Below are 16,307 nucleotides of genomic sequence, written 5' to 3'. Positions count from 1 at the left end.
GAAAAATAATTGAGCACACCAATGGTTCTGAAATTCTGCAGTTAAAGTTCTCTTTCAAAAGTGTGTATATATAAATATATATATATTTAATGTTGTAAAGAGCTACTTATTAATTGTAAATTTAAATTAATTTAGGTGTAAATCCTTTTACATCATCAGCAAAGTTGCACACATGAATATTTTAAACTATCCTAATAAATCTCAGTGGTAGAAAAATAGATGGTAGTGGATGATATAAAAGGATGCTTATAGAAACTGAGTGGCTTAATCAAAAGAGACTAGATCAGATCAGATAAGCAGTGGCGAGTTCATTTTCAATGTCAAAGGCTGTAAAGAATTTGTGACCCAAACCTTCAGCTGATACGCCTCTGTGTAACTCTTTCCATTGCAGTGACACTATTTTTTATGAGTTGGACATCTTTAAAACATGGAATGTCTTGAGATACAATTCACCTTTGCATTGGGCACAGTCTTTTTTGATATATTCTCCTTTTATTTCCCTAGAATGGAGGAATTGTGCAGATGTATAATGATGGCTGCTGCAAGACGTGTAAGTGATGAAGGCTGCAATATGTGCTAGTTTGGCTTTGGTTTTCGAGGGCTTGTATTTTAACTTCAGTTGCTGGGACATAAAAAAGGAAAAAGCATGCAGTCCCCCAACAAATCACATAAAATTGTTAGAGTTACCTAACTACTCCTATTAAAAGGTCTTGCTTCATTTGGCTGCTGACTTGGTGAGTTTTAACATTATTGTTCTGGAGTATAACCAAATCTCTCCAAATATAACCTGTGGAAGATGAAAAGTTATTTTGATGAAAACAATGAATACATTTTCTTCATTGCTAAGCTGTCTAAAATATTGCCTATATGATTTTCGCTGTAAAAGATATGGATTTTCCCCCCTGAAATTGATTCCTAATTCAATGACATTTTGAGATAGTCTCCAAACTTACCAATTTATTATATACCACTAGTACGTATTTTCTAGGCCAAAATACTGGAATAATTTATATATATATATATTTTTTTTTTTAAATGAGGAAAAGTTACAGTAATAGTGATGTTAGCAACCCTTATATAAATTTGGCTTTTTAATATCTCGGAATACATTCACTTTTTCTGAGTGTGTAACTTCAAAATACGATGAATTGTGACGCAGGCTTATATAAAGGTTTCACAATATATACAATCTTAAAAGTCAATTGAGAATAAACTGATTTTCTCTGCAGTTTTGACTAGCAAAGGTTTTATTATCAAAGTATATCATTATGTATACATAAACATAAAACACGGTTGTGTAAAACTAATTGTGTAGAACAAGAACTTGAATGCCACAGAAAATCCTCTCCCTCTTTTTTGGCCTTTTTTTTGTTCAACATTAGACTCAAAATATATATGCAAATTAGTCTTTGGAATTTTTTTTTAGACAAACCTTTACTTAATAATATTTAATAGGAAGTCATAGATGTATAACCATATATTGCACAGTTACTAAATAAAATTTAATGTGCAATGTATTGTAAATAACTTGGTCATATAAGCGGAAATACTCATATTTATCAAATACAGAACAATACTCAAGTTTCCAAGTTATGCAAAGCTTTGAAAGTGAACTGCAAGCATTGTTGTTCTATTGTCTAAAACATGGAAAATAAAAGCTATTTTAATACAACAGAATACTTTTTTTTAAAATGAGAAACAACATAGAAAAGTCACACACCAGAATTATGCTAAAATCTTACTAATCAATATTCTTTCTCTAATGAGATAAGCTATGTTGAAATATATTTAACTAACGCCTCCCAAATTAGTAGTTGGCTTTATTAAGAAAATTGGTCTAAAGAATTAATGGCTACTGGTTTTCTGTTGACCAGGAAGATTTATAATTTTGGCCATATTCAGGAAAAGCATTGTTATACTTCAGAAATACTTGCTGAGGTGGCTGCTAAAAACCCAAATATAATCCATACAATTATATGCTGGTTTATTTTTATTTTTTTTTTATTTTTAACTAAAAGCATGTGCCCTGTGGTGAAGCAGTAAGAACAGTACTTACAAATAGAGCTTGCAACACCTTGGGGTTTTAATGGGAACAAATAATCTTTCTGAAAGAGCTTGATTCAATGCATGCAAAGTGAGTGCATATATTTAATTCTTACCTTGCCATAGAGAGACTCATTGCAAAAGTTTGGTTTACAAGGAAGCATCATTCCAGTTTTGTGTTAACCAGGAGAGTAATAAAGTTTAGGCCATCTTTAGCGAGACTTGAAGCAGCTGCAGAGTTTCTAAATTTGGAAGACTAATAGGAAAGCACATCATCTTTTGCTAAAAGAAAAATTGCAGTTGGCACTGTAAGAATTAATGAAATGTCATTTATATATAAATGTTTTTATTTCATGAGAAACTTATATTCCTAATGATTCTGCCAGGTTCTGGATTGGGTCTATTACCCTTTGCCATTAGTCCTGTAGTGCCTACTGGTAGTATTAATTGTGAACCAGGTATTATTTTTAATAATGTATTTTCTTTTTTTAATAATAGTGTAAGCATTGCTTGATATATGTGTATAGCTGTTGTCACCATTAAATGTTACCATGTAGTTAATGGTATGGGGCCTGATACTGAGAGATGCTGATCCCCTGGTGGCCTCCCAGACTGGAGGTTTTCTAAAGCCTGGTTAGGGTTCACTGCTCAGAATGAGGTTCATCTATTGATGGTATATGCTGCTGAAGGTTCTTCCTCCTGTTCATTTCCAAAATTGGTTTTACTACGTGAACTTTCTGTACAGGGTAGTTGTAATAATAAATGTTACTTTAAAAAATACCATCATCCTGAATACCGTTACCAAGAGATTCTAAATCTCATCCCAGGTCTCTGAATTTAATGACTGAACTGTTTTTGCCTTAGATAGAGCAAGAGTGTGCCTTACTGCCCAGTCTCACGTTTGTGGACATGGATTTATGCTGTATTTCTTCTTTGTCACAAATAACAAAGTTATGAAAATGTTGGGGGGGATGCACATACAATTGCAATCATGTGTTAATAGATACTCTTCACACCAGAAGTTACAGACCATTACAGAACTGTTGCATTATGACCATAATTTTTTGCTTTTAAGGATATGTAAGTCACAGAAACTCCTTACTCGAATAAGGAGTGAGTAAAAAACACACACCTGATACTGAATGCAGATCTTCTTGATAGTTGAAAGTGGGAGAGAAAAAAGTATAGGAGCAGAGTTTTCATTAGACATCAGCACCTTTTACGCTGAAATGTCATATACCTCTCTGTAAGACTTGCAGAAGTACAAAGATGGTGTTGCCTACACATATTCACGCTGACAAGCACTTTCTGATGGACATCTCACAGGACTTCTTTTTCTAAAGTGTTACTGAGTAAGGAAAATCAAGATGCTGTAGGCTCACAGTTTCGATCGTAGAGTGATCTGCTAGCTCCATAACAGAATCTTGTTTGATCCTGCAATGAGCAGGTTAAAAATCCTGCTGTACTCTGCAGCCAGCCTAATTTTTAGATACCTGCTGGAGTTGTGGTTGCAGAATATCTTGGTTACTCAGAGCTCATTTATCTTATAAAAGGCTTCTGGGAAATGGAAAAGTTGTTCTTTTTGTGTACACCCAACCACAAAGGCATGTGCTGAAGGTGGAGAAACTCTGCTGAATAGTGCTCATTATTTTATATGCTGGATGTCCAGAATGGTTGTGTAGCAAAACTAATAGATGATTTTGATGGATAGTGAAATAGGGTATCTAAATAACTGCTGTTACACAGATAGCAATAACAGTCTGGTACAGACTTCAGCATGAAATGTTGTACACCTAATTGTTTCAGTTTTATATTATGATTTTTATTATGCTAAAAATGGCTTCACACTGTACAGCTTTATTTTTCAAATAAAAGAAAACATCTTCTATCAATAGGTCCCAGAATGTACTTAAAAATGCAGTATTTCCCCTATTTTCTGGATGCTGACTCAGTGCTATATACTTCAGTTCTGGCGGTAAACACTGCACCATATTTAGCATATAGATGTACCTCTCTCTTTCAAAGCTTCCTTAAAGGACATCTTTCTCAAAAATATATTGAAGTTATATAGTTCTATTTAAATTTTAAACACTCAAAATAGCTTCACGGTTGTAATCTTATTTACATTCAATATTCCTATTAAAACAGAATTAATTTTAATACTATTCAAAACTACTTGGGACACCTGTTTTCTAACTGCTTATATTTGTCTTGCCATATGTGCATTTTAAAATCATATTAATATTTTAATATTTATAAAATCTGTATACTTAATGGGCCATTTGATGCCTCATGTGTGTCAGCTATAAAATCGACAATTCTGCACAGGAAGTATTTTTAACATATGTGATTTTTTGTTTTCCTAAAAAATTATTTAATTATGGAAGGAACAGTTTCAGTGTGCACATTAGTGAAAACAAAGTACAATTAAAATTGTTCTAATAGTTTCACTTTTTTTAGCAGCAAATACAGTACAAAAAGTGTATTGATTCAGTATGCATTTTCTGTATTTTATCAGGTAAAAAAGAAGAAAGGATTTGCCAGAAAATGACAATCAGGACAACCATAAGAAAAAATGACTGTATAAGTCAAAGCCCGGTAAGCATAAAAGACCTATGTTTGATGCTGGGCCTATGGCATACCAAATCAAGTATTAAGAAGTGGGTTATAGCTATCAACAAACAAAAAGTGCTGCTATGTTCTCAGAAGTAGACCTTTGACCCTAGGAATAAATGGAAAAAACCCCTCTGTTAAATCCTACTCGTAAATGGAATGAAATTAGCTGTGCCTATGGCTGAAAGACTGAGCGCTTCTACCTGGAAAAACACCTGGCTTCAAATGAAAAGTACACAGCATAATTGCTTGTAACTAACAAAGGCATTGAACTCTTCACCACGAAATAACATCCCACTCTAAAAGAGGAGTGGAAATGCTTCCACTTCGGATGTGATGGAAACACGGCTGCATTCCTTTACTCTCTGCGTGTCTTCTCCTCCACATAGCATATGTCTCCATAACATAAATTCATGACCCCATTTATTTATGGGTCTGCTTAAGACATCTTATTTCTCAGCTTTGGTGTGGCCCCATCTAAAAAACGCAGGTCATGTCCGAGCAGCAAATGTGCTTCTCATGCAGCACTTAAAGGAGAAGCAATTGACACAGTATCTTGAGACTTTCAAAAGGCCTCTGGCAAGATTCTGATGAAGAACCTAAACAGCCATAAGGGAAGAGGCAAAATATTATCAAAGACTGGAAGCTGAGCAGGTTAATTTCCATCCTCATAGAAGTGACATGTCTGAAGTTCAATACTAGAAGTAGGAGTGTGTGGTGTATTTCTTTTGTTTTAGAAGCAGGGTGGGTAATGATGGAGTACAAAAATGTAGATGAAATGACAGTTATTTGCCATAGTTAAGAGAAGACTGTAGAGAGCTTCACAGTTACTTCAACAACTTAGGTTAAAGGACAGCAATATGACAAAATACAGACATAGTATTGACTAAATCAAAGAATATTAAAAAGAAAGATTTCGTCAAACCCCATAGGTTTTTAAGCTAGCTGAAAATGACTTTGCCCTTGCATCCAGCTCTGTGAAAAATCCCTGTTAAATGCTCTCCTGCAGACAGAGAGGCTATGTTAGGACATGTAGGGAATGGGACAGGGAGTGGAAACAAACTCATTCTGGTGTCTCTTACAAGCCAATGGTGCAGTACTACCGGGGGTGCTCTGCGCAGTTATGGTTCCTCAACGTTGCTGCAGAACTAGAGAGGGTTCAGAGAGGAGCAATGAGAATATTGGCCAGGTCATTCCATGAATGGCACAACAAATGAAGCCTTCCTTTTTATGACTTTCTATTGTAGATTCTTTATCTTTCCTTCCCCCTCTACTCACCTTCCCAAAAGACCTACCCCCATGCCATCTCCATCTGTATTACAACGCCCTGTCGACAGTATCTTCTTGTTCCCTATTTTCTTGATGGCTGCCCACCCTTCCCACAGTCCAGATTCCCTTACCCTTCACCTAGAAATACTTCCAGACTTTCGTGTCCTCAAAATTGCTATTCATATCCCTAGCTCCACTTCTTTTCCTTTCCAGCTCCCTCACTGCAAAATTCTTGCACTCTATTTCAGTCTCATGATTTTGACCCATCAAATGGTGGTACCTGCTATGGCTGGTTTGGAACCACATACGTGTTCTTTGGCCAGATTAATGCTCTGAAACTTTGGATAGGGCTGAGTATGACTATGTTGAATTACGTAATAACTGAGATCATCAGTCCTTAGGACAAGTTCTTTCTTTTCTACTGAAAAATTTCAGGAAAGCTCTAAGAGTATCCTTTTGGTCTAATTTGTTTGGATATGGCCTGTTTGTTCACAGGTTGTTTGGAAGGGAGTGGATCAAAGCATCTTTCATATGCCTCACTGAATCAGATTTAAAACTATCACAAGAAGAACTTCTCAATTTCCCAACATATCAACTCTGCTTAATTAAAAAATATCAACTTCTTTTCTGTCAGAGTATCACAGAATCACAGAATGTTCGGGGTTGGAAGGGACCTCGAAAGATCATCTAGTCCAACCCCTTGCCAGAGCAGGACCACCTAGAGTAGGTCACACAGGAACACGTCCAGGCAGGTTTTGAATGTCTCCAGGGAAGGAGACTCCACAACCTCTCTGGGCAGCCTGTTCCAGTGCTCTGCCACCCTCACAGGGAAAAAGCTTTTCTTTATGTTAATGTGGAACCTCCTGTGCTCCAGCTTGCACCCGTTGCCCCTTGTCCTGTCATTGGCCATCACCAAGAAAAGCCCGGCTCCATCCTACTGACACTTGCCCTTTACATATTTATAAACACTGATGAGGTCACCCCTCAGTCTCCGCTTCTCCAAGCTAAAGAGACCCAGCTCCCTCAGCCTTTCATCATAAGATGATCATCTCTGTGGCTCTGCGCTGGACTCTTTCAAGCAGTTCCCTGTCCTTGAACTGAGGGGCCCAGAACTGGACACAATATGCCAGATGCGGTCTCAAAGATAGTCTTATCAGCTAAGAAGACTCTTCACATCATGTAATAGTGAGAGAAAGCTTTGGTCTACTGAAGTCTAGAGCACAAATAACTTTACAGCCAGTCTCTGCCTTTGTTGGTTTGTTACTGCATCTACTTTCTGGATATATTTGTTGCAGTAATAACACAGCTAATATTGGTGTGCCGTTAGTCACAAGCAGCACGAATAAGAAAGGGAAAAGTTTTTGCACTGATATGCTTTTCCTCTTGATCCTTCAAGGGGAAAGATAGACCTTCCTTCCTTTTGCTTGGAAGAATTTGGAGTGAACATAAATTTAGCTATGCTGTTTTGAAGTTACTAATTTATAAACTAGGGATTTGATTTTGCTATCCACAGCACAACACTTTGCTCAAAGTTAAGACAGAACAAAAGATTAGATAACCAAAAAAAAAGTTTAATTAAAAGAAAAATATTAAAAATATGTCTACACTTAGAATGAATTAATTTTAGGAGACAAAATAATTTTTAAGATGAGAGTCCTTTTCAAATATAAAAATAAGTTTTAATGACAAAGAAGTTTGAAATGTAGTATCTTTATAACAAAATTTGCGATGTCTAATTACAGTTCTTATTTTACATATAGATAAATGTGGCATCTTGTGATGGAAAATGCCCGTCTGCAACAATTTTCAACGTCAATATTGATAGCCATTTAAGATTCTGTAAATGTTGTCGAGAAAATGGAACACGTAATCTGACTGTGCCTCTGCGTTGCTCAGGAAACGGCACTGAAATTACGTACGTCATTCAAGAGCCTATAGACTGCTCATGTCAATGGAACTGAACAATACTGTGGATATGATTTAATCTGAAGAATTAAAAGGAGTTCCCTTTCACAAGACACTATTTTTTGACCTTGGATGGCTATAGTACTCTGCAGGCAATAAAAAATATAATTCTTTAATCATGCTTTATAATGTAACTTTTCACAAATTTAGTAAAGATGTTTGTTGTTCTCCACATTTTCTTTTTAAATATTGGCTTGTATAGAAAGAAAAATATAAATCCTTTTGAACAAGGTATAATTTACCCATCATTTATTTCTACTCAGTGGCTTTCCAAGAGCTGTTGAAAGCTGGTTAATGTCTGTGTTTCCAGTGTTCTAAAATTTTGGATTGTGGCTACCTGTCAAAGTTCAGAATTTCTCAGTTCTTTGCCTTTTACTTAGAAACTTCCAGTTGAGAAACATCACTGGTTCCATGTTTAAATGGGAAAGAAGCATATTAGGGTTTTGAGAATGACTGATTTATGAAAAAAATAGTGGGCTCAATGGAAACATTTTTTATCTTGCTGAAAAGTCTGTCTTTTGTCCATTAAGCTGTTGCCAATGACTGGACCCTGCTTACGCTGTATGTCAATGAGAAACATCACAGCTATGGTTTCTAGGTACCTGTAGTAAAACTCGAGAGTGTAAAGTAGAATCATAATGATGTCTTTAAACCTTAGACATTTATTTAATTTTTATATATATTATAAATATGAAACATGACTAGGCAAAGGCTGAAGACTTCAAGCTTTTGTGCCTTTATTAAAAATATCTAAAAGCTGGTTCTGATATGAAGGATTCTATTTTATAGACATTTTTCCGTTTTCACAAATAGGAAATTGGCTGTGTACTACCTGCAGAATAAGAATCTATGTGTATATATATTTATTAAAGAAACAGGATACTGCACATTTTAACTATTCATAATGGGGTTTTTTGTTTTCCAATTTGAAGATTTGAGTTCAGTATATTTTTATAAAATACATTAAAATTGGTTGGGGTTTTTTTTGTTGTTGTTGTTGTTTTTTGGTTTTTATTAATATATTTTTTTTTAATATTCAGATTTGGACTATTGACTGAATTCAGGATTCATAATTTTTGAGTCCAGGAAAACAAAATCTAGGTAAAACATATGTTTTGGAGGGCTTAGATGAGCTATTCATGTTCAATCAGGCTGTGAATGTCCATGATTCAGCACCTTAACCTAAATATACTCTCCCTTTTATTAAACTTACTGTATAATCTTATCTCAAAAACTAAGGATACAATTTTAGGCTTAGAAGAGTAGGCTTTTAGAAGAGTACTTTGCTTTATAAACCCACTGAATGAAACTGGTTTAAATGATGTCAGTGTTTTCCTTATCATGGAAAATGTTTCAGAATTAAGATTCTTGTCTAAAATTCTGAAAACCTTTTGACAAACAGTTTTTATTTTGAGCTGTCATAATTTAATTACAAAAAGGCTGGATTATCATATTGGTTTATAATATCATTTTGATTTATGTAACAAAAAAGAATCAATATAAAATTAAAAACACGTAAAATCCAAGGCTATTTTGCTACTTTGTGTGACAAATCCTTAAATGTTTGCTGTATTCAGTTTGATGGTTTACACGGAAAAATAGCATATACAGTTAAATCTGTCTTTACTAACAAGATTGTCATCTACTCATTCATCTCCTTAAAAATAGTGACTTGATTTAAAACTTAAAGAATAATCCATTGTATTATCAGTAAAATATTGAACCCTTATAAAGAAATAGTGATCACCTAATGATCAAAATAAACTGCTGTTTTGAGAAAGCATATGCTTCATTTGCACATTTTAATGATTTGTATGGCAGATATATCAATTTGTGTTGTATACTAGGGCCTAGAACCAAAATATTCTCTGATATTTCTATCGGAATTTGTGTACAGAAACTTTTCATGCAAACCAGAAATGGAAATTAAATTGTAGTCATAGCCATAACATTTGTGTACTCATACAGCAAATTAAAAGGACAACTTCTTTTAAAAGAAAAATACAACCTTAGGGCTTTCTGATTTACTAACACAGAGATAGGAATCCTATATTTGCACCAAGAGAGTTTGGCCCCAGACTTCTTAATGAATCTAGCATTTGATAAATTACTTAAGGAAGATCCTACAAGATGCATTTTTCCCTCTAATGACCGAATGCTTGACATGTATTGATTGAACGGCTTGCTTTTTATAAGCAACTTGCTTTTCTGAGATGTCAACTGTATTTGTAATTAAAGAGAAATTAATAAACATTATTTTGCAGAATGATAATGAATCAGTGTTGATGCAATTAATTTACCTGTGCCACTAAAGATGAACAATAATGCAAAATCTTAGACAAACCTGGAAATTATAAAAGCAGAGATGCTTGAAATTAATTCCATAAAAACATGTAATAGGAAAAAGAGTATTAAAAGGTCTTTCTACAACTTACCCAATTCGGGTTTTTTTAAGTGCATCAACCAGTAGGAACTGTGTCAGGATGCTCCCTGAAGCCTACAGCAAAATCTTTCAACTTCAGTGGCTATGGTCTAAGATTGCCTTTCATTTTGCAATTAAACTTCAAATTCAGGCTGCTTTGGCCTGGTCAGAAAATGAACATCTATTAAAACTTGTGAACCATTTTCCGGACAGCCACTCCACCCCCGTTACCTCCATGAAGGTGACATGGGCATAACATGGTATGTTTTATACAATGTGAACTAGCCCTTGCAGGCCTTTCAAGGGAGAGAAGGTTTGAACAAGCCTGCAGTGCAGCAGGACTGTTCTGCTCCAAATAATTACTCTGTCTCTAACTTAAATGAAGATGTAGATATGGTTTGTGGTTCTGTCTCGGTTTCCTCATCTCTCTTCAACTCTGCATTCCTGCCTCAACCCCCAGCCTCAGATTGTGCTTAACCCTGTTTGCGCAGATGTCTTGTGAGCTGCTTTGCAAAGCTGATCCAACCCAAACTAACCTAGTTAAATACCAAAATTAATTAGTTTGTTTCTTATTGACCGAAAGAGCTTCAATACCCACAGAGTTCCCTCCCTTCTACGCCCTCTGAAACTCAGAGTTAACTTTTACTCCCCTAAATGCATGCCTCTCTCAAACTCCCACACCGCCACCAGAAAACGTGAGGAACTGGGGAGAAGCTGCGTGCGTGACCAAGCACACGCCTTACGCCACAGTGCTGCCGTGCCCTGTTGCTGCCCCCGTTCGTAGCTGGCTGCACTCGTCCTTCACTCCTACATTTCTGCTGCTCTGTTCTCCTACTTGTGCTTGCAAAGGAATTCCACCATATAAAGGCTTACCCATAAAACTACGCAGGTTTTTCAAGATTAATGTAAATCTACCTCTATACTTAGAATCAGATTGTAACTGAATATGCCTCTATAAAATTGTAAGGCTTTGGCCATATTATTTATAATATTTGACTTCTATAATTCTACTGCCTTATTACCATGCCATTAGAATTGAGGGACAGCTCTTAATGAGCCACGAACTCTATGTTTTCATTAATAAAACCCAAGACCTAAAGCATAGCTATACAGGCAGCTAATAATCTCATTTTTAGCTAGGCAAATTTGTATACTAAAAATCAAAAGTAAAACTCAACACATTTGCATGATTTATTACTTTTCCACACTGCAGGCAGAGGTCTTCCCAATACATACACCTGTCTATCAGTGAAAAAGCTATTTGCACTGCGATCTTTGTTACTAGTTTCTTTTGAGAGCAGGATCAGTCCTGAAGTATGGTGTTTGAACATAGGTACAAGCCACCTAATATACTGAACTGTGGAGGCGTTTACAAGAACACACTCCAGGGTGACAAATGGTCACTGTGCTGTCCACAGGGCTTAAGCCATCACAAAATTCTGCTCCAGACATGGTTCCTTTCCCCTTTCTTTTGCACTTTGTTTTTCCGGACACAAATTCAATTTTTTTCTCTTGACCTTCTGTACTGCTGATACACTCAGCTTACAGAGGCTAGATAATTTTTTTTTAATTTATTATGCATTGCTTCTCTATAGTTCCTTCCATCTCTTTTTCTTCCATCTCCCCTTTTATAAGAATTTGAAGGACAAATCCGATTTCCAAATATTACAGAGGTTCACCTTCGTGTAAAAACTTATTGCCAAATAAACGCGTGTATACCAATCAGGAATACTCTGGCAGTGGGAAACATTGAGTTGAACTCATTTTTTCAAGTTCTGTCCCATCAAATCCTTTTCCAGGGGTTACCTTGAGGTTATGCTGCTGGTATAATCATGTACGGGTCTACGTCCTATGGAAAAATCCCACAGATGTGTGTTCTAGTACAGGTGACAAAATAATTGAGTTGTCAGACATAACCACAGCAACATAGTGATTGTGGAGGGGCAGCATGAAGGCCAGAACATCAGCAGAAAATTTTTATAGTTGCAGTGAGATATTGGTACTGTTTTTCCTAGATTAGGTTGGATTTGGTGTAGGGTAACAAGAAAAACTTTTATAGGCATGTCAGTGATAAAAGGAAGACTAGAGAAGCCGTCCTTTTCTCTAACCTTTCTTTAAATGTCAAATGGAATGTGCAAGCTGCCTATAGAACAAGGAAACTTGAAAAATTATCTATCTATTACCATTACCAAGTCAGCACAGTTTAGGGTGGAAGGGCATATTCAGAGCTGAAGAACAATGAACTCTAGCAACTGCAAATATGATTCATTGACTAGTTCTTGGCAGCCAAAATACTGACCATCTCAGAACTGCCTTTTTTTGCAAAATATTTTGAAAAATAATGCTACCTATAGACTGATTAGGTGGTCATGCGCCTATCAAAATCAGTGGTAAAAGATTCACTAAGATCAGAGATTTGGGAATATCACTCAAAGGAAATAGTTCGGGAAAAATGTCTTATACATGTAGCTTCTACTTTGACAAGTAGTTTTTGTATGAAGAATGGGGGAGCTTCTCTGTACTGATGTTGCATTCCAAACAAAACTGATAGTTAATGTTAAAACCTAATCATCAGAAATGCTGAATAAAAGGAAAGTGGTTATGTTTTGGGGAGTGTTCTTTTGATTAAGGTGGAATGTGCCACACACACTTAATTTAATGAGGTTAAAAAAGAGAGGGCTCCTGCTGTTGTCTTGAAAATCGCTCCATTAATAAAGCCTCCCTGCGTGCTCAGTGATTACAAAGTGCTTTGTAAAACAGCTGAATACGCAGCAGCCAACTTGGGACACTTACAGCTTAAATAGCATTCGGGGGATACACCCATGTGCGCTCTGTACGTGTGTGTGTTTCTCAGAGAGACCGACTCAGTGTTTTGAAATCAGAGGTTTTGTTGCAGCAGCTTTTGATTTATTACATCTATCTTTGAGCCTGGGTAACATAAAAGCTCCAAAATGCTATTTTTCTGGTGAGATTAAGCCTGCCTTGTTTTCCAGAAGTTCTAAAAAAAGCTCTAATTACAAACCATATTCCTCAATTCACAATTCAAAGTTCAGTTACACACAGGTTTTAGGAAAAATAAGGAACAACCCATGGAAGAAAGAGATACTATCTCAAGACAGAAATAACGTATTATGTGATGACAGCACGTAAGAAAATACACAGTAAATAATATAAATGTTGCTCATTTTTACGGTGCATATATACAGTGGCACTAATTTTTATTTATTCTATAATTACTTTGCCTGGAAATAATTTGTGAATGAGGAAATAATTTGTGAACAAGTTTTATCAGCTTATTAAACTGATTTAATCTCAAAGAGCAGTGGAAAACTAGTTTTCTCTTAAAAAGGTTAATTTGGGGAGGGTTACGGCACTGGAAATTACACTGAGGTAAGTTTACCTCTGAATTCATTGCTTCAAATCTGGCCAAAGGTGCTTGTCACCCAAAGTTTGTGTCCGAGCTGAGTTCCTGTTCAATAGCCCTTGGGAAATAAATCCATGTTCCTACTTTTGCATATCCTTGTCTCTTCTTTGTTTATAGCTGCTTGCACTGGTGACTTTGTGTAGGACCTCTGTACAGAGCCCAACAGCTTGATAAGGAGAATCAGAAGTTCTGCCCCGAGGAGGTAGGTGAAGATCCTCTCAGCAGCGAGACATCATCAGTGTCTATTTCTCCTCTGGGGCTAATCTCCGTGTTTTGCAGTGGAGATACTCACCGGTGAGGAAACTGGTGACACAATGGGGAGCAATTGTATGGGTTCTGAGACCAACTTTATATCTGAGACCAGCTTGATTCCTAAGCAGTCTGATTTAACCCTTTGCATGTAAAATCTAGACCCCAAAAAATGGCTGTTTAGAGCCTAGCTAGTTAAAAGGACACAATACAGCACTTCATGCTAGTTGCTCTGATTGTATTTGTTACTAACACTTCCCAGAGATGTACTCTGAAACTCTTGTCATGCCCAAGTGGAAACCATTTTCTCAAAGCAAGTTAAAGCCAGTACTACTGGGAACAATGCTCATATTTTGCACACATTTATTTAGAAAGACCCAAAGATATCGCTATTACATGTGAAAAAAGTTGAGGAACACCTGCTCGCAGTGAATTTAAGAGAGGTCCGTGCTCCATTGTGGCCGGGCAACAGAACGCTGAAATGGGCTCGGGAACCGGGCGGGCGGTTACTGCCGGCACAGCCCTGCGCCTCGGGGCCGGCCTGGCGAGCCCCGCGGAGCCCAGCCGCACCTCAGGGAGCGGGAACACGCGGGAAGCTTCGGGTTTGAGCCCCCGCCATGGCTCCGCTGGGCATGAGGGGGACGCGAGGGCCGGCGGCCGGGTCCGCGCCGCCCGGGGCCCAGCGGAACCCGCGGCTCGCCGTTCCCGCCCCGAGCCTCCCTCCGCCGCCGGCAGCCGGGGAAAGGGCGGGAAAGGCCAGAACAAATCGGGGGTGCGGGGTGGGGACAGAGCCACCGACGAGGGGGAGAGGAAAGCGGGCAGAGCCGCAGGTCGGTGCCTGTCCCTCCGGGGCAGGGCAGCGTCCTCTTCCCCTCGGGGGAGGGCCCGTGGGGGCAGCGGGTGGTGACGGCGGCCGCCCCGCTCCCTCCTGCTCGGCTCCGGGCTCCGCCGGCGGGCGCTGGAGGGCCGTGTCGAGCGGGGTCTGGCGAGTCTGCTGCGGCCGGCAGGGCCTGGGGAGCTGTCGGGGCGCAGCGGCGGCGGCTCTTCGTTCGCCGTCAGTGCCCGGGTCTTCTTGGGGCTGGCAGGATTTCTCCCGGGAATCGCGTGCTGTGGTTACTGACTGGGAATTTAAGTCCTCTAGGAAGTGGATTGTGTGCGAGTTCGGAAATGTACAGGCTCCGCTTTTTTTTTTTTTTTTTTTTTTTGTGGAGAAGCAGGGTTTTGTGGTTTTTTTTGTGAGCAGTTTTAGACTTCTGGTGCTCTGCTGGTGTGGCCTTGTCTTTTAATGAGCAAATTTAACAGAAATTATCATGAACTTGCACGGTTTATATTTATTCCTCTTGGACACCCTAGGAGGACAGGTCGATGGGTTCTGCAGGTGTGCTTAGGACTGCCACGGAAGAGTGTTTTAAGGCTTGTTTTGAACACTGAGAAAGGGGCATCTTGCTAGAAATGTGGAAAACAACTGGAGTCCCTTGAGGAAAGTGCAGGGGGTTACATTGATTTCAATTAATTTCGATCCAGTAGTCACTAGTATAACTTAAAAAACCCCGGTGTTTTTTTACACTGAGGGTCTTTTAAATGACTGATGAACAACAGGCACATCCACAGTTCAGTGAAGTTGAAGGACGGCCTTCTGCTGATCTCAGGAAACTTTCTATGAGGGAAGAGGCAGGGCCAGAGCAAAGGCTCAAATCTCGGGTGCACCATTGGCTGCTGCTGTATCTATGTGAAGTATAAATGCCTGTATTAGTTTTTCTCTTCTTATGTCTTAGATACTCCAACACGATTACCTTTTGAAGCTGTTGTGATTCAAACACAGAAGAGACCTGGAGACTACAACATTTCTCTATGGATCAAGCAATTCTTCTCCTGCTTTTATTAAAATATTTATTTAAGGTAAGAAAAATATTCCCTGTTTTGAAGGTGGGTAGATGTTCTAACATTGTTTTAAATTGATGGTTTATGATTTGGGCTGCTTTTTCTAGCAGTCACAGGGAGCTCTCAGTTGTTGCTACTGAGCGTTCCCAGACCTACTTCTGTTTATATTATTGACCGCTCTTTTGAGATCCTTAAGCTACTTTATTGCCTGCTGCTTCTGGTTTAATGCTGTTCCCCAGAAGAAGTAAGAGATCCCAGCATCTTTGAGTCCTGGGCTAGCTTGTATTGCGGTGTGAATTGTCGTCTTTTGGACACTGCGGAAAAAAGCATGGTGATGCTGGAAATTCAAGGTCATTCTGGGACCCAAGTGTATGCTCTGGCTATGCCTTTAGGAAGGTACTTCTGCAAGAAATATTTCACTTTTTCATCCAAAACTGCCAT

The 16,307-nt window shown here is 38.1% G+C and overlaps 2 protein-coding genes across 2 annotated transcripts in view; both read left to right on the top strand.

Annotated features, from left to right (window-relative positions):
- Positions 1-7,886, top strand: part of OTOGL (otogelin like) — a 98,522-nt gene extending 90,636 nt beyond the window's left edge. The window contains exons 55-57 of the mRNA XM_086461918.1: positions 505-550; positions 4,562-4,641; positions 7,686-7,886. Coding sequence (XP_086318044.1) covers positions 505-550; positions 4,562-4,641; positions 7,686-7,886 — 327 coding nt within the window. The remainder of the gene's footprint in view (positions 1-504; positions 551-4,561; positions 4,642-7,685) is intronic.
- Positions 7,887-15,836: 7,950 nt separating this feature from the next.
- The window catches only part of PTPRQ (protein tyrosine phosphatase receptor type Q), a 139,801-nt gene continuing 139,330 nt past the window's right edge, over positions 15,837-16,307 (top strand). The window contains exon 1 of the mRNA XM_086471434.1: positions 15,837-15,884. Within this exon, the coding sequence (XP_086327560.1) occupies positions 15,837-15,884 (48 nt within the window). The remainder of the gene's footprint in view (positions 15,885-16,307) is intronic.

This window comes from Leptosomus discolor, chromosome 1, assembly GCF_034619465.1.
Source record: "Leptosomus discolor isolate bLepDis1 chromosome 1, bLepDis1.hap2, whole genome shotgun sequence".
NCBI lineage: Eukaryota > Metazoa > Chordata > Aves > Leptosomiformes > Leptosomidae > Leptosomus > Leptosomus discolor.
This window is presented reverse-complemented; position numbering and strand designations above follow the sequence as displayed.